We start from the raw sequence: 23,324 nt of genomic DNA, 5'->3' as shown, positions 1-23,324 counted from the left end.
CATGAAACTGTGACCTGAGCCAAAGTCAGATGCTTAACTGACTGAGCCACCCAGGTGCCCCTGTCCTTTTTTAAATGTTTATTTATTTATTTTGAGCGAGAGAGTGAGTGAGCACACAAGCACAAGCCAGAGAGGGGCAGAGAGAGAAGGGGAGAGAGAGAATCCCACGCAGGCTCCACCCTGTCAGTGCAGAGCCCCATGCAGGGCTCAAATGCAGGAACTTCAGGATCATGACCTGAACCGAGATCAAGAGCTCGGCACTTAAGTAACTGAGCCACCTGGGTGCCCTTTGCTCCTGCCTTTTTTAAAAAGGTAAAAGATTTATAAGATCTGAAGAGAAACCAGAGTATTTGCCTTTTTTATTACCTGATCCAATTGTTTCTAATTAGTCCCCCCTTCTCTAAAAGGGATACTTTGACAACCTAGAAATTTTAAATAGCCATAGCCACTATAGATATACATAATTTTAAAATATTCTTTTCTTTAAATTGAGCAAGTAGTATCAAAAATAAGACTCAGGGGCGCCTGGGTGGCGCAGTCGGTTAAGCGTCCGACTTCAGCCAGGTCACGATCTCGCGGTCCGTGAGTTCGAGCCCCGTGTCAGGCTCCGGGCTGATGGCTCAGAGCCTGGAGCCTGATTCCGATTCTGTGTCTCCCTCTCTCTCTGCCCCTCCCCCGTTCATGCTCTGTTTCTCTCTGTCCCAAAAATAAATAAACGTTGAAAAAAAAATTAAAAAAAAAATAAGACTCATAAAAATGTCTTTAGTAAAATCATCTATAATGCCACTACCCAAACACAACAAGTAGTATATTATACTTCTTGATAACTTGCACATACATACGTAATCTTGTGAAGAAAAAAAAAAAATTTGCATTCTACTTTTCTCACTAATTTAAAGAAATTTCAAGGTAAGACATAGCTTCCCCCAAGACACAAATGAACAGAACTTTTTGATGAGATTACAAACAAGAAACTATGTATATTTTTAACTGATTTGACCCATTGTTGATAGAAATTACCCAGTATGCAGAGAACAACTCACTGAGAGAAACCAAAGATGTTAGATACATAGACAGTCCTTTAAGTAGGGTCATCTGTCCATTAGGCCCAGATACAACAGCGAAATTAAGAATAGCTATTTTGCCCTGTAATTTATAAGATTCATCAAATTATGTCTTTGCCTTGGAACGGCATGACATATGACCGACTCTTGATCTCAGGGTCATGAGTTCAAGCCCCGTGTTGGGCTCCGAGCTGGGAGTGAAGCCTACTTAAAAAAAAAAAAAAAAAAGAAAGAAAGAAGTGGGGGAGAAGAAGGCAACAAGCATTCTGGGGAAGCTACTCTGCCCTGCAACTGTCTGGGTACTTTTGAAGGCGTGGTCTTAAGCTGATTTTCACAGTCTTTGTGAGTATGGTAGCAGAATCTTGTTTTTTTATTTATAGAGTAGAGAGTTGAGGCTCAGGGAGTTAAACAGCTAATCCAAAGTCCCACAGCAGTGAAGGGTCTGAGGGCATTTGGAAACTGACCCACTCAACTTCAAAGACGAAAATTCTTTGTAATGTACTGTATTTTCTCTGTTTCCAACTAGGAATTCTGGGTGATTTTTATTATTTTTCTCCCAGTTTTGTCTCTTAAAAAAGCTTCTTAAAAAGTTCAGTACTGGATTACTCTAAATTGTTTACAAGGATATCCTAAGACAATGAACTCAACCAACCCAGGTTTATGGAACAATTACTCAAATTGCGTTGGATGGAGAAGTAGTTAGCTCCTGAATAATCTCATCCTACAATGTCTTGGTGCCTATTCCTTACTGCTCATATGTAATGTATATGATATACTCATTTGCTTATTTATACTTTCTAATTATTAACTGTATCTTATCCGTCTAGTCTTCCTTTGTGACTTAGTGATATAAGGTAGAGAACTGCTAGTAATACGTTAATAGTAATAGATCTGCTTTTTTGATTGCCACTAAAGCAGCTTTAGCTTAGGCCCCACGAAATTCAAACTGAAGCAATCATAATATGAAAGGTAATGGTTTGGCCGTAAATGGTCAAACTCAGCAATTCTGCAAGTTCTCTTGAGTTAGATTAAAGGCATTTACTGACATTATCTCTAATTAGATACTAATTTTAAGCCTTTTGCTTTCTTTCTTATATAGGCTTTACTCCAAAAACACCAGACTGGTACAATCCAGGTAAGTTAAGAAAACTAAAATTTAGCCAAAGCTGCTTTTACCTTCTCAATAATGTATTTAGTTCATTATTTAAGCCATGGCCTAAGTGCCAGCTTTTCTATCACATCTTCAATGGAGGTGAAGTATCTCCAGGCAGGAAAGGTGATTGGCTGATGTGGAATGAGACTTTGAGGCTGGATTTGTGCTCCTCTGTGAGTACAGAAGGCTGGCTGTATCTCTCACTGGCTCAACAATCCTTGGTGCCTTGGAGACAGCACTGCCCTGGCCAGAGAGAGCCAATAATCTAAGTGGATTACTATTTATAAGTAGTTTTGAACATTAATTTGTGTTTAGAGGCTGCATTTTGATTTGTACATAATTCTGATATTCTTCTTCTTCTTTAGAGCGTGCTGGAATTCATGGACCTCCAGTTGTCATTGAAGGGAGTGAATATTGGTTTGTTGCTGATCCTCACTTAAACTATGAAGAAGCTGTGCTGTATTGTGCTAGCAATCACAGCTCCCTGGCTACACTGACATCTTTGACAGGACTAAAAGCCATCAAAAACAAAATAGCAAACGTAATTTGAGATAATATATTAAATTTTTTTTTCTTATTTTCATTATTTATTCCACTAAAAAATATTTCAGCTTATTGGGGCGCCTGGGTGGCTCAGTCGGTTGAACGTCCGACTTCGGCTCAGGTCATGATCTCACAGTCCAGGAGTTCGAGCCTCGCGTCGGGCCCTGTGCTGACAGCTCGGAGCCTGAAGCCTGCTTCTGATTCTGTGTCTCCCTCTCTCTCTGCCCCTCCTCCACTCATGCTCTATCTCTCTCACTCTCAAAAATGAATAAATGTTAAAAAAAAATAAAACATATTTCAGAAATCTTGCCAAAATCTACAAAAGTTAAATGTTCCTTTCAAGTAAAATTTGCCTAACAGCATCCAAATTCATCATTTCATGTTAGAAAAGTTAAATAGAACTGTACAATGTTTTAAAATATTCAAGATTAAATATAAATGTCAATTTATAAGATGAACATCAATAGATAATATAAATTACTCTAATTCTTTTATTTTGTAGTAAAAGTTAATTTTATAGTTGAGTTTCTGTTTCTTCTAATAACTAACTTTGCAAAATATCTTTGTGGGAAAAATAATTTTTATATTTTTAAATGTATAATTCCTTGTAGTATATCCTCTATATCCAATTAACATATGTCTGTTATTACAGAGACGATATTTTCTGTATGCAAAATAGCACATAGTGAATATACAGAAGTTTTCATCTACTTCTTTGGTAAAAGGACCTGGTGTATATAATTTAGAGACCAAGGAATGTCTGGAAATTTTAGTGGTTGTGGTTATGGTAAGATAGGGTATGTAAATCAAAACTCTCTTAAAAAAGTCAACACATGTAAGGATGGGTGATTTTGTTGGTTGGTTGGTTTGTTTTTCAGATATCTGGTGATGAACAGAAGTGGTGGGTGAGAACTGGCGAACAGCCCATAGATCGTCACTTTCTTAAGTATGTGACACAATTGATGCTGCCTTTGTAAAGTCATTTTAAGAAGTCCCAAATTCCCTTTAGAAAAGGGATTGCTATTTACAATTTGTTTTGAACATTAATCTGTGAACTGTGTAGACTAGAGAAACCAAGTCTTTTTGCATATTAACATTAAGAAAAAAGTGGTATAAAATAATGGCATAACATTAAATTTAGAAGTAAAATTACAGTAAAAAACACAATGGAACATGTAACTACGTTACGAGCTGTGCAATCTCTCCTTTTCTTTCAGCTCACGATATCTATGGCATCACTTTCCTATAACATTTCGGGAGGAATGCTTGTACATGTCTGCCAAGACTTGGTTTAGCGGTAAATTAATTCCAAATCCTTTAATGTTAATTATGTAATATGTGAACTTCAGGTTCAATTACTAGCTTAACCTTGTTTTCCTTTTGATTATATGTTTGGTTGCTTCATCTTGTTTTGGCTTATTGCTAATGACTATGGCTCAAATTCCAAATGCAGATAAAGGTGCTTTTCACTGTGAATATTTTGACTTTATCCTAAAGCAGTTACTTAGAAATAAACTTACCAATTTCATAACTGATAAGCTTATAAACAAATTTGCCAAGATAAACAGGTAACAAATTCTAAATATAGTTTAGGTCTCTTTCCCCTTCATTAGCCTTCGCTTTCAACCTATTTTCTCACCATCAGGAACTGTGGTAACAGAGGTCATTATACCAAATGTGTGCATTTTTATCGGCAACACTGGTATACTATAAACTATGGATAATTATAGAAGATAGAAATGGCTAGAGGAGAAAAGGAATATATTGTAACTGTTTGGGAAAGAATGATTTGAAGAGATTTTCTCTACTACTGGATTGTTTTTAAAATTTGCTGAACAGAAAATTCTCACTACAGTAATCCTGCTTTTCATTTCTCAGACTTAAATAAACCTGCAGACTGTAGTACCAAGTTGCCCTTCATCTGTGAAAAATATAATGTCTCTTCGTTAGAAAAATATAGTCCAGATTCTGCAGCTAAAATACAGTGCTCTGGGGATTGGATTGCTTTTCAGAATAAGGTAAAAAGAGAATTGCTACATTGTACAAATGATGATTGCTTTCATGCTGGTTGTATGGCCTGTGGCAGAACGGCAGCCCATCAGATAACTTCACTAAGATAGCCTCTGCATATTTCAGTAACTCACCTGATCCCTCTGCATTTCAGAAACCAAGTTGACTCTCAAGTTAGGCATGCCTACAGGTCTTTCCAAGTCCTGTGTTCCTATTCTGTTGCTACTAAACTTAAATTGCTGATATTGATCTGTCAATGGATTGTAATACTTTAAATAGACTCTCTCTATAGCATGAAGGAAACTGACAGTTTCTGGCTGATAAATTTTCCCCCTGAAAGAAAACATCCAAGCAGTATCTGTCAATTAAATTAGACCAGCATTCCCCAAACTACTTTTTGGGAACTACACATATGCTAACAAAATGCTCATCATTGATCTTGCTTCCAAAGGGGGCATTCTAGATCTGCCTCTTTTGAGATTCATAATCTGTATTGGTATATGTATCTCTTTGGAAATGCTAAGTAGAGAGATTGCTATAGTATGTTAAAACATCTATCTGTTCTGTTACATAAGAGAAGTTTGATGATAAGCAGGCTGGGGTTGGTGTGAGAGCCCCATGACATCTTCAAAAATGGCTCCTTTTGTCTTTTTGCTCTGCCATCCTTAGCGTAATAAAACGTCCAAGCTCAAGTTCAGAGTGTTCTCTCTCGGGTCTTTTCTAGAAGCCACCCGATGATGATGATTTATATAGCTCATTGGCCACTGCAGTCTGTAAGGAAGATGAACGAAAGCATTTTGTAGAATGTTTCAAGGAACACAATTTAGAGCATACTACTCCGTACTAATGTGATCATAGTATCAAAAAGAAAAAGGAAGATATGTGTCTGACAACTGAAAGCTCTGTACTAAAGCTAAGATATTAATTTTAAAAGTAGTACAATCTTTTTTCCCCAAGGTACTGGGACTAAATTAATTTACATAGTTGGTGTAGTTTTGAATTAAAATATCCTGCCAAAAGAAACAGGGATGATTTGTTTTAAAATATCTGTTTTTATATAAGGAGGTGATGATTTGGAATGCAGCCTTTGAAGTCAGATGGAACACAATCTAAATGCTGACCATACCACTGTCTGGCTATTTCACTCATTGGAGAAGTTACTTAACTGCCCTGTGCCTCAGTTTCCCCCCATTTGTTGTGAGAATTAAATGAGATAATATTATGCAAACTGTTTAGCACATGGGAAGCACTCAATAAATGGGAGGTTTTGGGGCACCTGGGGGGCTCACTTGGTTAAGCAGCCGACTTTGGCTCGGGTCATGATCTCGCGGTCCATGAGTTTGAGCCCCATGTAGGGCTCTGTGCTGACAGCTCAGAGCCTGGAGCCTGTTTCAGATTCTGTGTCTCCCTCTCTCTGACCCTCCCCTGTTCATGCTCTGTCTCTCCCTGTCTCAAAAATAAATAAAACGTTAAATAAATAAATAAATAAATAAATAAATAAATGGGAGGTTTAAAAAAAAATAGTTTGACTAATAGACCACTCTAGTTGCTTATATTGAGAGCAGAGATCTGCATTCATATAGTACTACTTTGTAAATTTCCATCTCTCAGAGACCAAAAATTAGCAGCCCTTTAAAAGATGAGGTGTTTATGGGTCACCTCGGTGGCTCAATCAGTTAAGCCTCTGACCTTTGATTTCGGCTCATGTCATGATCCCAGAGTCATGGGATTGAGCCCCGCGTCAGGCTCTGCACTGAGCGTGGAGCCTGCTTAACACTCTCTCCTCTCCCCCTGTCCCTCTCCCTGGCTTGTGCGCTCTCTCTCTCTCTCTCTCATTCTCTCTCTCTTTAAAAAAAAATAAAGAAAAGATGAAGCGTTTACCTACTATGTGAGCTTTCCTATGTCTGGAATCTTATTCTTCATAAGAATATTCTTCATGTTTTTTGTTTGCAGTGTTTTCTAAAAATCAAACCCAAGTCTCTCACATTTTCTCAAGCAAGTGATACTTGTCATACCTATGGTGGCACCCTTCCTTCAGTGTTGAGCCAGAGAGAACAAGGTAGCAGAATTGTTCTGAAAACATGTTTTATTCTGATCTGGGGAGCCAAGATAGTTTGGGGAGGCCGTGGGGAATTAGCATATTAAAAAATCTTATTAGGGGCACCTGGGTGGCTCAGTCAGTTAAGCACTTGACTCTTGGTTTTGGCTCAGGTTGTGAACTCACAGTTTGTGAGTTCAAGCCCCACATCGGGTTCCTCAATGACATTGCAGAGCCTGCTTGGGATTCTCTCTCTCTCTCCCTCTCCCTCTCTGCCCCTCCCCTGCTCATTCTGTCTCTCGTTCTCTCTCAAAATAAATAAATAAACTTATTTTACAGAATAGGTAAAAGACTATCTTTGTAGATAAGCAAGAGATAGTCATTAACATTTTTAATATATCTTTAATTTGAATAAGTCAAATGCTTTAAAAAAAATCTCTTTCTGGCAGATTTTATTACATCCTTGCTTCCGGATATGGAGGCTACCTTATGGATTGGTTTGCGCTGGACTGCCTATGAAAGGATAAACAAGTGGACAGATAACAGGGAGCTGACATACAGTAACTTTCACCCATTGCTGTCTGGTTGGAGGCTGAAAATACCAACAAATGTAAGTTTTTTTGAATCAGAAATCTATATAGGTTTGTGACATACCCAAGTATTCCATAAATTACTAGATTAAGATAATAACAAGGGTCTATTGGGACACCTGAGTGGCTCAGGTGGTTAAGTGTCCAACTTCGGCTCAGGTCATGTGTGATCTCACGGTTCATGAGTTCAAGCCCTGCATTGGGCTCCATGCTGACAGTGTGGATCCTGCTTTGGATTCTCTCTCTCTCTCTCTCTCTCTCTCTCTCTCTCTCTCTCTCTCTCTCTTTCTCTGTCCCTTCCCCATGTGCGCACACTCTCTCTCTCTGTCTCTCTCTCAATATAAATAAATAAGCATATATAAAAAGAATAAAGGTCTATTTTATGAGTCCACTTATATGAAATGTGCAGAGCAGGCACATCGTTAAAGATAAAATGTAGATTAGTGTTTGCCAGAGGCTAAGGAGGAAGGAAAGATTGGGGGTGATGCCCAAAGGGCATGGCATTTCTTCTTGGAGTGGTAAAAATGTTCTAAAAATTGATTGAGGGTGATGGTTACATAATTGAATATACTAAGAACTATAGAATGTGTGCTTTAAATGGGTAAATGATATCACCTATGAGTAATACGTCAATAAAACCATCACAAGAAGAACAGGAGCTCCCCAGCATTCAAGCAGATGCCCCTGTTTTTCACAGTAGCTTCAGACTCCATGACACTTATTTTACAACCACAATAAGCCATCAAGGAGTGAGATGCAAATAGAAGCAAATATAAATGTTTTATTAATATTTTGGGATTTGGGGGCTGTCTCCTGGGGCCAAAAGTACAAAATTGGTGATTAGTGATCATTCTTCCCAAACAGCTACACACAAAGAAGCTATAGAAGGGAAAAAAGCATTGTGTTAACAATAGTTACCTTATACCATGATTCTGCTGCCCCCCTGCTTCTGTCTTCCCTATTTGCTGGATATAAACCACCCTTTGCACAATGGCAAAGATTAAGAAATTAACTTTAGGGGCGCCTGGGTGGCGCAGTCGGTTAAGCGTCCGACTTCAGCCAGGTCACGATCTCGCGGTCCGTGAGTTCGAGCCCCGTGTCAGGCTCCGGGCTGATGGCTCAGAGCCTGGAGCCTGTTTCCGATTCTGTGTCTCCCTCTCTCTCTGCCCCTCCCCCGTTCATGCTCTGTCTCTCTCTGTCCCAAAAATAAATAAACGTTGAAAAAAAAAAAATTAAAAAAAAAAAAAGAAAAAAAAAAAAAGAAATTAACTTTAAAGTCAAATTCCAAAGGTATGCCTAGACAACAGTCAGTTGATGTTCCTGATGCAGTATAACTTTGCTCAAGGTAGATGTTGGTGGCAAAGGGAACTCTGAGTCATATGTAATTATGTACAAAGTAAATATTAAAGTAATGCTTGGTTATCATAGAAAATCTGAAAGTTGTAGAAGAGTAAATGCAATAAAGGAAACTGTCAACCTGATTCTACTTATACTTAGGCCAGTAGCTTTCAAGGTTTCAACCATAACCCCATAGTAAGAAATACATTTAAATTACCATTTAGTACATGAATATAAATATAATAATGAATTGAAACAGATGTTTCAAGAAACAGTACTTACCCTTACAGCATATACCCACTGATATTTTCTATTTTATTTTATTCTAGTCTAGTCTAGTCTAGTCTAAGCTATTCTCCTTCTCCTATCCAATCCTATTTCATTATCACATATGTGAGTCAAGATCTACTGAATTGATGTCACAACCTACTAAATGAGTCACAGACTATATTTGAACCCACATCTAGGAAATCACAATAAGTATTTCAGCATTTTTCCTTCTAAGGCTTTTTCATATATTATCTTTCTGACATAGATAAAATCACAGTCTGTTTACCACTGTATACATACTATTGTATTCTACTTTCCTTATTTAGTATTATATAACAGTTTCTTATACCATTAAAAAATATACTTGATAAGCATTTTAATAGTTGCACAATACTTCATGATAGATATGCGAGAATATTTAGGTTGTTTCCATTTTTGCACAATCATAAATAGTGCTATAGTGAACGTTTATGTGCATAATCTTTGGTTATATTTCAAATTACCTCCTTAAGATAGATTTTGGAAGTCATATAGCCAGATCAAAAGATGTAAGTAGTTATAAAGCTCTGATCACCAAATGCTTTCCAGAAAGGTTTATGAGTTTATATTCTTATTAGCAATATATTATGATTGCCATTTTATCCATAGCAGCATGTTAACAATTTCTAACATTTGTTGAGCATCTAATATGTGTCAGGTACTTTGCTAATGTATCATATACATTATTTCATTTAATCTGCATGACAGATGTGAAAAAGACTATTACCCCACCTCTATCTTAGAAATGTAAAAACAGAAGGAATCCTGTAACTTACCCCCAATTGTGCAGCCATGCACATTTAAATGTGTCAGAGTCACATTTAAATCTAGGTCCAAGATTCCACAGAACCAGTGTTCTTAGGTTCTTTACTACGTTGCTTGTAAGGGACATTGTCTTTTTTTTTTTTTTTTTAATATTAAATTTATTGTCAAGTTGGTTTCCATACAACATCCAGTGTTCATCCCAACAGGTGCAAGGGGCATTGTCTTTTAAAAATTCTTGCTAATTTGGTAATTTAAATATGTCATATTTTTGTTTATATTTCTCTGATACCTAATAAATTGTATATAATAAGTTCTATAAGTTCAGTAGTAATTTGAATTTCATCAAGTATAAATGTTATGTTTTGTCAATATTTATCAAAGCCTTCATATATTTCTTTTTTCTTTCTTGCCTTCATGTGTTTCTTATGATATTATAACTATAAATATTAAACATGCTAACTCTGTATTTCCTGTGTTTACTAAAAATATTCCAGTACATTTTTAAACTCTGAATACCAAAAATATTCTAGAAATAAGTTTTGATTTTTTGCATGTGTGTATATTCAAATCTGTTTATTTCCTTTTTTTCCTCCATTTCTATTAGATTACAAAGCTCATCATGTAAATGTTAGTGAAATATATGCTTATATTTTCTTTGCCTTTTTTTTCCTGACAGCATGGTACAGCCATGGTATGTTGTGTATGTTGTCAGTGAATACTTAAGGCGTTTCCCTAGTCCTGTCTAACATCGTTTATTAAATACACTTCCATTTGTTAAAGACAATATAGGATGCCTCCTTTATTATATATTAAATGTGTGTGTATGTGATATGCTCTTACATAGCTATAACACTGATCTAAATACTATAATTTTGCCATATTTAAAAAAAATAATAAGAATAGTTATCCTTTATGTATACCTTTAAACAATAGTTTTAGCTATTCTTGTCCATTCTTCCAAACTATATTATTTAGTAAATTTCCAACTAAGCTAATTAAATTAAAATAGTTCTGATGAGAATTTGACAATATTTTAGGGAGAATTAACATCTTTTTATTAACCTTTCAATTTAAAAATATGGTGTACTATATCTCTCCATTTACTCAAGTCTTCCTTCAGAGCCCTTAGTGAAGTTTTTGTAATTCTGTCTCATTGCCTCTGAGAATGGCAGGTTTTTTCTTGATTTTCTCACTGACAGGCAGAAAGCTATTATTTGGGTATATTTATATATGTATTTCACAGGCATCCATCTTCCTAAAAGCCTCTTATTACTTCTCAGTTTTTCGCTAGATTTTTTGGGGGGTTTCCTAATCAGATAATCATAATCTTCAAATACCTGTCCATGCTTCACCACATATGGCTGGACTTCCAGAACTGTAGTACTACCAGAAGTAATAACCACCAACCTAGACTTGCTCTGTATTTTCTGGACTGTCTGAAGTCTCTCATTGTTATATATGATGCCTACTCTTTGTTTAAGTTTTATCATTCTAGAACTAGCTTATTTAGAACTTCTATTCAAGAATAAGTACGGAATTTTCTGAAGCTTATTTCCAGCATCTGCTAAAATTGTGGTATAGCTATAGTAAACCATTTTCATTTTCTTATCATAAAATCTAGTTGCTCAGAATGGATTATTATTTTACTACTATACTGAATTGGATTTATTAGAATTTTATCTGAGAATGTTTTCATCTCTGTTCACAGAGTTAATTTTTTATGCTATGTGGTCGGATTTTTTTTCCGATTACGTCAGCTTCGTAAGATGAACTGGGTAGCTTTTTGCCTTTATGTTTTGAAATTATGACTCAGACTGGAGAATTTTCTTTCCCTGAAAGTTTGAAGGAATTACCTAAAAAATCATGTGATGTTACTTTTCAGAGATCATTCTTTAATAATAAAAGGATTTGGTGTAGTGGTTGAGTGCTTAAACTCCAGAATCACATTGTCTGCGTTTGAATTCCATCCAGCCATTTAGTGTGCCTTTGTAAGTTCACTTAATTTTTCTTAAGCCTCAACTGTTCATCTGTAAATTCTGACACTGTTACACCTACAATACAATGTGAGGATTACATAGACAATTCATTTAAAGCTTTCAGCTCTCTGACGCATAGTGTTTAAAATGAACTATTAATATTAATTTTCAGTTTCCTCCAAAGTTACTGGTACATTTTGGAATTTTCTGTTTCTCCTTATAAAAATTATGCTAATTTGTAGTTTTCAAGAAAGTTGCCTACTTCATTTAGATTTTTTAAGTTTTTAAAATGTATTTAAGTATTCCCTACATCCCACATGGGGCTCAAACTCATAATCCCAAGATCAAGAGTCTCATCCTCTTCCAACTGACACAGCCAGGTGCCCCTCATTTAGATTTTTTTTTTTTTTTAATTTTTTTTTTTTTCAACGTTTATTTATTTTTGGGACAGAGAGAGACAGAGCATGAACGGGGGAGGGGCAGAGAGAGAGGGAGACACAGAATCGGAAACAGGCTCCAGGCTCTGAGCCATCAGCCCAGAGCCTGACGCGGGGCTCGAACTCACGGACCGCGAGATCGTGACCTGGCTGAAGTCGGACGCTTAACCGACTGCGCCACCCAGGCGCCCCTAGATTTTCTAATGTATTAGAATAAAATTGTGTATACTATTATCTTTTTAAATCTCCATATCTTAATTTGATTGTGTTTTTACTTTTTCTTATTCAGATTTTACAAAATTGGTGTGTTAATGGCTTCCTCTTCCCTCTTCTCCCCTCTCTACTCCTATTGCTTAAGATACATTTACAAATATTACTACATTTTCTATCCTGTTTTTCTTGGAGTTATATTTTTATTCATTTTCTAATCTCCTGTATTCAGTTCTTAGTTCATCTTTCCTTTAAAAACCAGAATACATTTAATAATATATATTTGCAGAATTCCACTATTGGGTATTCACCCAAATACCAAAACACTAATTCAAAAAGATATATGCACCCCTATATCTATTGCTGCATTATTTACAATAGCCAAGATATGGAGGCAACCTAAGTATCCATTGATAGATGAATGGATAAGGAAAATGTGGTACACACACACACACACACACACACACACAGAAATACTACACAACCATAAGAATGGATGAGATCTTGCCATTTGTGACAACATGAATGTACATAGAGGGTATTATGCTAAGGGAAGTAAGTCAGACTGAGAAAGACAAATACCATTTCACTCCTATGTGGAAAACACTCATGTGAAAAAAACAAAACAAATGAATAAGCAAATAAAAAGGATAGTCAGACCTATAAACACAGAGAACAAACTGAATGTTTGTTCAGAGAACAAACTGATAGTTGTCAGAGGAAGCGGAGTGGGAGGGTGGGCAAACGGGGTGAAGGGAAGAAGAAAATACAGGCTTCCAGTTATGGGAATAAGTTACAGGAATAAAAGGCACAGTATAGGGATTATAGTCAATGATATTATAAGTGGATTATATAGTGACAGATGGTAGCTACACTTGTGGGGAGCATAGTATAACATATGGGGAAGCTAAATCACTATGTGGTATGCCTGAAACTAATGTACCTTTGTGTGTCAACTATTCTCAAATAAAACACGTAATAATAATACACATTTGCCTCTGTAAAAAAGTTTTACACATATCCCTGGTGATATTATTCTTCCCTATAATTATTTTATTTCAGTTTTAGTTCCGTGTTTATTGTGTAACATGTGTGTACGTGTTTTTATAAAATTTGTAACTCCTGGGATAAACCTACTTTTCTTATTTTTCTAAGTGTGTGATATGTTTCAAGCATATAAAAAATATAGGAACAATATACTTCGAAAAAATTTTCATACCTAGTATTATTGATTTGTGATCAGAGAATGAAATCTAAATAGATGTTTATGGATGTTTTTATAGTGACAGATACAGGATCAAAGCTTTAAGGTGAGTACTCTGTTGTACACAGTTTGTCAACATAAAAAATTTAAAAACATCTGATAAATTAAATTAATCATCATTACTTTTTTTGCTTTGAAATATCAAGAATGATAGCAGAGTGTTAAATATTACTATAATTGTGTTTTAATCTTACTTGTACCAGTTTTTCTTGATCTGTTTAAATTTTTTTTAATGTTTATTTATTTTTGAGAGAGACAGAGACAGAATGCGAGTAGGGTAGGGGCAGAAGGAGAGGGAGACAAAGAATCCGAAGCAGGCTCCAGCCTCTGAGCTGTCAGCACAGAGCCCGACGTGGGGCTTGAACCTACAAAACTCTTCATAGAAAGAGTTTGGAAGTTTTCCTTCCATTTCTATTTTTTGAACAGTTTCAAGAGAATAGGTGTTAACTCTTCCTTAAATGTTTGGTAGAATTCCCCTGGAAAGCCATCTGGCTCTGGACTCTTGTTTTTTGGCAGATTTTTGATTACTAATTCGATTTCCTTACTGGTTGTGGGTCTGTTCAAATTTTCTGTATCTTCCTGTTTCAATTTTGGTAGTGTATATGTTTCTAGGAATTTGTCCATTTCTTCCAGATTACCCATTTTATTGGCTTATAATTGCTCAAAATATTCTCTTACTATTGTTTTTATTTCTGTTGTGTTGGTCGTGATCTCTCCTCTTTCATTCTTAATTTTATTTATTTGGGTCCTTTCCTTTTTTGTTTTATAATTTCTAAAGTTAATTGCCCTTTTCCCATTCTTTGGAAGTTTTTGAGGATTTTCTTGTGATTTCACAGTCAGCTCCTTAATGAAATTTTTACAGGACGAAAAATCCAATTTGGAATATAAAGTTCTCTTGCTGGGATCTTCAGACAGGTAGTTTCATGATTATTTGTACATATTTGCCTTTTCCTTTAGATTTTTGAGGAAGAGTCCCAATACCACTGTGCTCTAATGCTCAACCTCGAAAAGTCGCCTTATACTGGGACATGGAATTTTACTTCCTGCAGTGAGCACCACACTCTGTCTCTCTGTCAGAGATATTCAGGTATGAATTATCATCTAGATAACTATGGTACTTTATGCTGTTAGATATATACACTACTTTTTCATGAAAATCTTATAAATGAATATTAATTTGTAAACATATAGCTTCCCTAAATTTTCAACATGGCTAAACTCATATTGGTTCAGTGAGTCAGATTATCTCAAATGGAATGTGATTTTTTTTCAAATGTCATTGCTTTACCTAATTAAATGTCAAAATTAAGTATTGGTGCTGACAGCTCTGAGCCTGGAACCTGCTTTGGATTCTGTGTCTCCCTCACTCTCTGCCCCTCCCCCGCTTGTGCTCTGTCTCTGTCTCTCAAAAATAAATAAATGTTAACAAATTTTTTTTTAAGAGGTCCATATTTTCAAAAAGATGTTTTTCAAAAGTATCACATTGTTTTCATTGATCACAATGTTCTTTTTTTTTTTTTTTTCACAATGTTCTTAATAAATGATTAAAAAAAAAAAAAAAAACCTTTGGGGACGACTGGGTGGCTCAGCCACTTAAATGTTCAACTCTTGATTTGTTCTCTGGTCATGATCCCAGGGCCATGGGATTGATCCCTTCGTTGGGCTCTGTGCTGAGTATGGAGCCTGCTTAAGATTCTTATTCTCTCTCCCTCTGCCCCTCCCTCTCTCTCTCTCAAAAATAAAAAAATAAAAAATAAAATAAAAAATAAATAAATAAATAAATAAATAAGTAAATAAATAAAATTTCTAAAAAGCTTTATCATGTAATGAGAACCTTAAGTAGATAATCCACGTACTTCTAAGGAACTTTTTGTTTAATTAACCTATGGTCATTTGTCTCATACTGTTTAGTAACTGCTTTATTCAGGGAAGTACTGTAAAATAATAATTCAATATATCCTCTTGTGGGTTGTTTTGTACATTTTTTTCATGGGAGCTCTCCCAGATTAAAACTTTGTAAGGGAATACCTAACACCTCCTCTTGTTAAAGGAGTTCAAACAAAGGAGGTATTTGATACCAATCTGAAATGGTAATCTCATTGTAACCTACTTTTACTTATACCTTTTTTCCTTCCTAAATCAGATTAACAAAAACAATTTTGTTCCAATTTTAGAAAAAAAAAAAGATGCGGCTCAAACATATTTGCCTAAGGTATACACCAAGACATACCTAGTTCTCCCAACGAAAATCTAAAATAAATGAATAGATAAGTAATATCTAAAGTACTTATGGAGAAATGAAGAAATGTCCCATGCCTTGCAGAGTGGGTGGTTTTTGTGTTTTTTTTTTTCTTTTACACGCAGAAATTGAAAGCAGACAGACCTTGCAGAATACTTCAGACACTATAAAGTATCTAAATAATTTGTACAAAATAATCCCGAAGAGTCTGACTTGGTTTGATGCTCTGAAGGAGTGTCAGAAAGATAACATGCACCTGGTGAGCATCACAGACCCTTACCAGCAGGCGTTCCTAACTGTGCAGACGGTCCTTCATAACTCTTCTTTATGGATTGGACTCTCCAGTCGAGACGTAAGTTTTCAGTCCCAACTGCCAGGATTGACTGACGAAACGTGAAATTTTTGTTGCACACAGCATTTCTCATACCAGACCAAAAGAACCCAGAGGTTGTAAAATCTTTCTCCAGTGAGTAAATTTCATGAAGTGTATAATTTTTAGTGGTAGTCATCTTTCCACTGTTGAAAGATCTGATGCTTTATTGTTTAGATTAAGAAGAAGTTCTAGTGGACATATGTAGATGAGCACTTCTTTTTATTCTAGTAAAAGACTGAGCTAGAAGCAGGATGCCATCTCTCCCCAGCCAATGAAAAGAAGAGGGGAAGAGAAGAATTAAATCAGATGAGGTCCAGTGTGTAGAAGTACTATGGCTTCTGATGAAGAGTCTTTTTATCCTTTTCAGAATCAGCAGAGTACAATTAAGCCTCTCTAAAAGTGGATTAGAGTAGTGTTTCACCACAGTTCAAGGCCTGATCCTGGATAGATGTCTTAAGTACTTCTAGTTTATTTCACAGCCCAGCAAAGAATACTAGTCTCCTGCTAATTCCCAGTGCTAAGCTACAAACATGTTACATAAACAGGAACATACATGCTTCTGAAGCATTTAGCTATAATTAATAAGTATTTTTCTAAATAAAGGTATAGTAAAAAAATAATAATAAATAAAGCTGTAGTATTTCTGTCAGCATTGTAGGTCATTTTTGTCTCTGCTCTAGGCTCTCTATGTATGCCCACTGAGATGTATTGAAGGGTAAAATATAGGGCTGGTATGTGAGGCTGCATATATTATGCTCTGCATAGGGGGTGCCATTTACAAAGATTGTGATGTGAACTCTGCCCCCTGCATCTGCACAGTGCATGACTGGTGAAGCCCTTGTTAGATAAATGTCCCCTAAACCAGTATTCTTCACTCTCAGAGAGAAGGCAATTGGCAGAGTAGGACAGAAGAGTACCTTACATTGTGAAGTAAACCTAAGTTATATATACCTTGGGGAAACCCTCAATATACCAATGTGGTATATACCAAGATGGTTTTAGGGCTGCATGGAAAAAAATGTGATTGAAAGTGATTTAGTCCTAGCGCACACCCAGAGTTGAACTGGAGAATGGGTGAAAAAAACTTAAAATAGACTCAGAAGTAAACATTACCTTTGATAAATTTTGGATTCATTACCACCAGCATGTACTAGAAGCTCAGTTAAAACTAGTATTTAGAAATTGCTTGAAGAATGTTTTCTCTGAGACTCTCAGAGCCAGATCGTCAGCTTGAACTAGTTTTTAAGACTTATTGTATCAATTCTTTCATAACATTGCTTTTATTTATTTCCTCTTCAGTGTTTGGGTTTATGTGAAACCCATCATTGTGTCTCTTGTGAGGGTAGTAATAAGTTATTACATTTCCTAGTTTCAATCACCTTTAACCTTTTGAAACAAAAGCAATACCATCCCTGTGGAAAATCTGTAAATTTATAGTAAATATTTTTAAAAGAAAATTAAGATCACCTATAATCCCAGTAACTAGTGATAAATATGATTTAGTAATCTGGCATATATCCCTCAAGTTTTTTCTATGTACACATGTATTTTTTTTTAATGTTTATTTATTTTTGAGACAGAGGGAGACAGAGTGCGAGTGGGGAGGGACAGACAGAGAGGGGGACACAGAATCTGAAACAGGCTCCAGGCTCCGAGCTGTCAGCACAGAGCCCGATGCGGGACTCAAACCCACAAACTGTGAGATCATGACCTGAGCCGAAGTCTGACACTTAACCAACTGACTCACCTAGGTGCCCGTACATGTATATTTTTAAGATAATTAGAATCATACCATTTTGTAACTTTTTATTCACCACTGAAGGATTTTGGCCTTATTTCGTATCCTATTTTCAATCTGTACTTATGTTTCTCTTTTTTCTTTCACTCTTTTACATATTCTATGTAGCTGTTTACTATGTATTTGCATAAGCTGCCTTAAATCTTTGGAGCATGGACAGGATACATTTTACACTGAAAGCAATGGAAGGGTATTGAAAGATTTTAAACCTGGTAGTGACAATATCAGGTTTTTACTTAAGAAGAATTATACTGGCAGAGGGTGGGTAAGGAAGCGAGCAGTCAGGAGATTTCTTACAGAAATTCATGCAGGAAATGATGTTGGCCTGAACTAAGGCTCACAGCAGTTCTGGTTTATATAAAGTTCAGACTGTGGCAGTGGCAGTGGGTCACTCAAGTACACAGAAGTGGAAATACATAGAAAGAGAGGAAGTCAAGAAGGCTTGGGAGCTGGATGAATTACCCACATGAACATTAATGTCTGTAAGTCGATGGTTGGACCAAGAGGACAGAGCAAGACATGGGGTATCTCCCCAGTGAATATCAGGGGGGAATAAGGAGGCAAGTCCTCAGTGAATGTCAGAGAGAGCAAAGAATCTGGAAGCTTGCATAAACCTCAAAGGAAATGACTGAAGGAGATAAAAAATAACCTGCTATCCCATTCTCATAGCCCTGCAGTATCTGAGAATGGAAAAATAAACAGCCTTCCCTTGTGGGTGTTGAAAGGAACTTATTCCCTTGGGAAAGGCAGGTTTTGATTAAGATCAATTAAGGTCAAGAATTTAGTAAAGAGACGCTTATAGTCGTAATAAAGAGAGATCACATTCAGCAGAGAGATAGAAGGTGCGGTGATTTATCTACGAGGAATAGAAGTTCCAAAGACCTGCTGTGAGTGCAACAAAGGTGAAGAAATCCAGGGTAATAACCAAGTGCAAGCAACATCCCATGGCCAAAGGGCACATTTGAGGTCAGAGGCTTAGGCCACAAGGTTACAACTGGAACTCTGGTGGAGAACAGTTTTCAGAATGAAACAGTTGGTGGTATTGAAGCCTGAACATGTTTGTTATTTATGGTTCACTAAGGATACTGTGTGTGGCCTTTGCCCAGTATTCCAAGTAAACCAGGGATGCAGAATTGTCTTGGGCCTCAGGACAGCTTAGTTCATTGGGTCAATGTATAAGGGCTGCTGCTCTGACAGCACCATGGGGAAGCCCAAACAGGTCTGTACCCTGGACTTTTGTACCTATTCTGTAAAGCCTCTCTCAAGATAGGTGGGTGGTCAGGCCCTTGTCAGGATGTAAAGACAGATGTTCATAGACTTTTAGTGCACAATAGAGTTTAGTGAATGAGGAAGCTTTTCTACAAAGACAAGTGTAAAAATAACAGTGTGAGAGCCATAAGGCCTGAGTCAGGGTTAGAGGGAGAGAGCCAACACTTATGTAGCTCTTCCTGTGCACCAGCTGGCCATTGAGTTACATGTTTTATACGTTACCCCACGAATTCCAGCCCTGAGAGGTTAAGTGTCATATCCGTTTAATAGATGAGGGGATGGAAACTTGGCAAGGTAAACTCAAAATCAAAAACTAATATGGGACTGAGCCAGAATTCAAAACTAGATATGCGTAGCCCCAGAGCCCGTGTTCTTTACACTACCACATAATTGTTTTTCTGACTTGCAACAACCAACAGTTCCAACTATATGTGAGGCAGCCTAGCATAATGACTCAGGCCATGGACTCTAGCACCTGATGGCCTGGATTGGAATCCCAGCACTGCAGTATACATTCTATGTGACTTTGGGCACACTACATGCCTTCAGTTTCCTCATCTGTGAAAGAAATATAAAAGTTCCTATCTCATATGGTTGTTAGGAAGATTAAATAAATTAATCTTTGCAAAGCACTTAGAACAGTGCCTGGCACGTGGTAAGTGCTGTGTAACTATGTGCTAAATATAAGATAAAATTAAAAGTTATTAGATTGAGCATGAGGGTTGAAATAATACAAAGGAGATAACATGAAGTATTGCCACTTGAACTGTATTTCGGCTGCTTACAGGATGAACTCAACTATGGTTGGTCAGATGGGAAACATCTTCAATTTAGCCGCTGGATTGAAAATAATAATCAACTTGAAGACTGTGTAATCTTAGACACTGATGGTTTCTGGAAGACATCTGACTGTGAGCATCAGCAACCAGGTGCCATTTGCTACTATCCAGGAAGTATGCTAATTTTAAATATTTTAATTTATGGGGGGTGGTTTTGTAAAATCTGGTTTTGAAATTATAATCACGTTCTTTTTCTACAACAAAATTTGTTATGAAAATTCAAGTAGAATTACATATTAAATACTTTGTCATTGATTTGTTATTTTAGACATGTTATATCTTTATTTTTGTCAGCTGACAAGGGTACTTGACCTTTGAGTTTTAACTCCCATTGGTCTCATTTTGTATGTATTTTGTGTTTATGTTCTATAGAAAACTCATATTTGTGAGAATTATTTTTTTGTAATTCTTAATGATCAACAGCTAATCTTTCTTTTTAAGAGTCACTGTTAAGATTCATTTGTTTGCCAGTAACAGTAACCAGCTCAAGCCAGCTTAAGCCAAAAGGGACACTTAGATCCTCAAAAATGAGGATATCGCTGAGCCTCATGAAGAATGGGAATCAGAAACTGAATGGAATCTGGAACCCAGAGATACTGTCTCCCACCTATCCTTTCTGTTTCTCTCTGTAGACCTGCACTCTTCTTTTTATATACTTTATGCTTCTCTCTGTGCATGGTAAAACATGGCAGCTCTGTAGCTTTCAATGATAGCCATAACTGGAGATGGATTGACTATCCCTAAATTATACTTTCCAAATTCTTAGAATCTGATGTACCTCGCTAGAGTAAGGTACGCAATCTCTAGCTCAGTCAGAGTAAAGTAGTTTTACAACTGCCAGAGGCCCACATGTGTGTGTTTGCAGTAGAAAGAAAAGACTACTTCCCAAAGGGAGTTGTTGCAACCTGGGAGACATGCTGGATGGTCTCTACTGCATATTAAATCTGTTTGTTGACTTTGAGTAGAGTATATCTATATTTGCATCTCCTGGAGTCTATGTCTTTTTCATAATAAAAGCCATAATCACATTTTCAACTATTTCTGTTTGCTTTCATTAAAGCAACAACTTAGAACATCACATATTTCATTAAAATGTACCTTTAATAAATAAATAAAAATTAAAATTTATCTTTAAAATTAGAGAAAAGGGGCACCTGGGTGGCTCAGTTGGTTAAGTGTCCAGCTTCAGCTTAGGTCATGATCTCACAGTTTGTGAGTTCAAGCCCTGCATTGGGCTCTCTGCTGATGGCACAGAGCCTGCTTGGGATTCTCTCTCTCTCTCTCTCTCTCTCTCTCTCTCTCTCTCTCCCTCTCTCCCTTTCTCTCTCTTTCTCTGTCTCTCTCTCTGTCTCTCTGTCTCTCTCTCTCTCTCTGCCCCTCCATCGCTTGTGCTCTTTCCCTCTCTCAAAAATAAATAAACAGTAAAAAAATTAAAATTAGAGAAATACCAGTAACCAGAAACTTAAAGATGAGTTCCCAAAGTTATAGTTAGGTGCCTATTATTAATATCCTTGTGTAGTCTCTGAGGTTGCCCCTTGTATTTGAGGTTTGGTGATACAAGAATACAGAAACAACATTTAACCTAATAGGACCTATTGTTTTATATTCTCCCACTCACTCCACAGCAGGGGAAAGAAATTATGTTAAATAAACTCCTTCCTACAGAAACCCAGTTAAGAGGTCACATTATATTTGAGTATAAACAGAACAAGCATCATTAAGCTATTATTTATTGGCTTCCTGAATACTCCCTACACATCAAGCCTAATTACTCTGAACAGGATTTAACATTTACATCTAAGATTAGAATCCTTACCATTGTCATTTTTTCAGATGAGACTGAAAAAGAGATCAAACCGGTTGACAGTGTTCAGTGTCCCTCTCCCGTTCTGTCAACTCCGTGGATACCATTTCAGAACTCTTGCTACAATTTTGTGGTAGGAAAGACTAAATATCATGCAGTAACACCAGATGAAGTTCATTCTAAATGCCAGAATCTGAGTAAGTATCTTAAGTGTTCTAGATAAGTAATTATTAAAATTATTGACTATTTTTTATTTAACAGATCCAAAATCACATGTTCTGAGTATTTGAGATGAAAAAGAGAATGACTTTGTTCTTGAGCAACTTATGAGTAATCATTACATTTGTTCATTAAAAAAACAAGTCTCACCTGAGTGTGTTATAAATATTTTTAATTAGCACTAGCGACTAGATTTCAAAAATACTCATCTCCTAATTTCTACATTATCAACAAAAAATTAAAATTTGTGTTTAGTTAAAATGGAGAATATAGGAGCTACTCCTTTACCTATCCGTTAGAGAACCAGTCTGTCTTTACATGTATGAACAAAATGAGTTCTACTTTAAAAGACACAGAAATGACACTAGCAAGCAGAGAACTGGATGTTCAGCCACGCGAGGCTACAGGCGAAGTGAAAATAGGCAAATTTGCATAGTTGAAAGCTCAGGTGAGTAAATGAAAGCAAAGAAGAGCTCTGCATAAAAGAAATGCATATTTCACACTTGTAGCTCTCAGGACTCTCCAGATACTGTCAGTGAGATCCACTGAGGCTCTATGACTTCTCAGCAGTGGACCTGGGAACTGTGGGAAGTTCTTATGGAAAATATCAAACCATTATTCCCAAAAATGTAGAAACTAGTCTTGAGATATAGTCTACAAAAAAGAATCCTTTGAAAAAGAGCAAGGTTGAGAAACACTACATGCCATTGTTTCCTGTTAGACATTATCAAATATATATTAGCATATACTTTAAGAAGTACAGGCACAAATGAAGTAGTTTAACTTTGTTTAATTAATGTTTGTGACATTTTTATCCATCTAGTCTTTTTCTGAGAAATTCCTGCTAATTTCCTGAGGGACACACTTTGGGAAATATTAAACTTTTATAATCCAAATATCAGAGTGATCTCTAAAGAAAAAGATCTAGCATATAGACCATCCAAGAGGTTATATTTATTATAGTCTTTGACAGTGTATCTTTACCAGTGTAAATTTGTACCAATTTGAAACAAGATTTAAATGGAGGAAAAGTGAAGCAAATCAATGTTTTAAATTCTCTACTCAGCTATAATTTTATACTAGGCT

General features: G+C 36.3%; 1 protein-coding gene across 3 annotated transcripts in view; it reads left to right on the top strand.

The window, feature by feature from the left end:
* Positions 1–23,324, top strand: part of LOC115521781 (lymphocyte antigen 75) — a 134,820-nt gene that overhangs the window by 57,574 nt on the left and 53,922 nt on the right. For all 3 annotated transcript variants that reach the window (XM_030327227.1, XM_030327225.1, XM_030327226.1), the window contains exons 17-27: positions 2,164–2,199; positions 2,583–2,758; positions 3,639–3,706; positions 3,978–4,057; positions 4,639–4,778; positions 6,724–6,829; positions 7,258–7,418; positions 14,655–14,784; positions 16,062–16,288; positions 20,164–20,329; positions 22,049–22,216. In XM_030327227.1, coding sequence (XP_030183087.1) covers positions 2,164–2,199; positions 2,583–2,758; positions 3,639–3,706; positions 3,978–4,057; positions 4,639–4,778; positions 6,724–6,829; positions 7,258–7,418; positions 14,655–14,784; positions 16,062–16,288; positions 20,164–20,329; positions 22,049–22,216 — 1,458 coding nt within the window. The remainder of the gene's footprint in view (positions 1–2,163; positions 2,200–2,582; positions 2,759–3,638; positions 3,707–3,977; positions 4,058–4,638; positions 4,779–6,723; positions 6,830–7,257; positions 7,419–14,654; positions 14,785–16,061; positions 16,289–20,163; positions 20,330–22,048; positions 22,217–23,324) is intronic.

Source organism: Lynx canadensis, chromosome C1, assembly GCF_007474595.2.
Source record: "Lynx canadensis isolate LIC74 chromosome C1, mLynCan4.pri.v2, whole genome shotgun sequence".
Lineage (NCBI taxonomy): Eukaryota > Metazoa > Chordata > Mammalia > Carnivora > Felidae > Lynx > Lynx canadensis.
The sequence above is the reverse complement of the archived record's forward strand: the minus strand, read 5'-3'. Positions and strand labels throughout refer to the sequence as shown.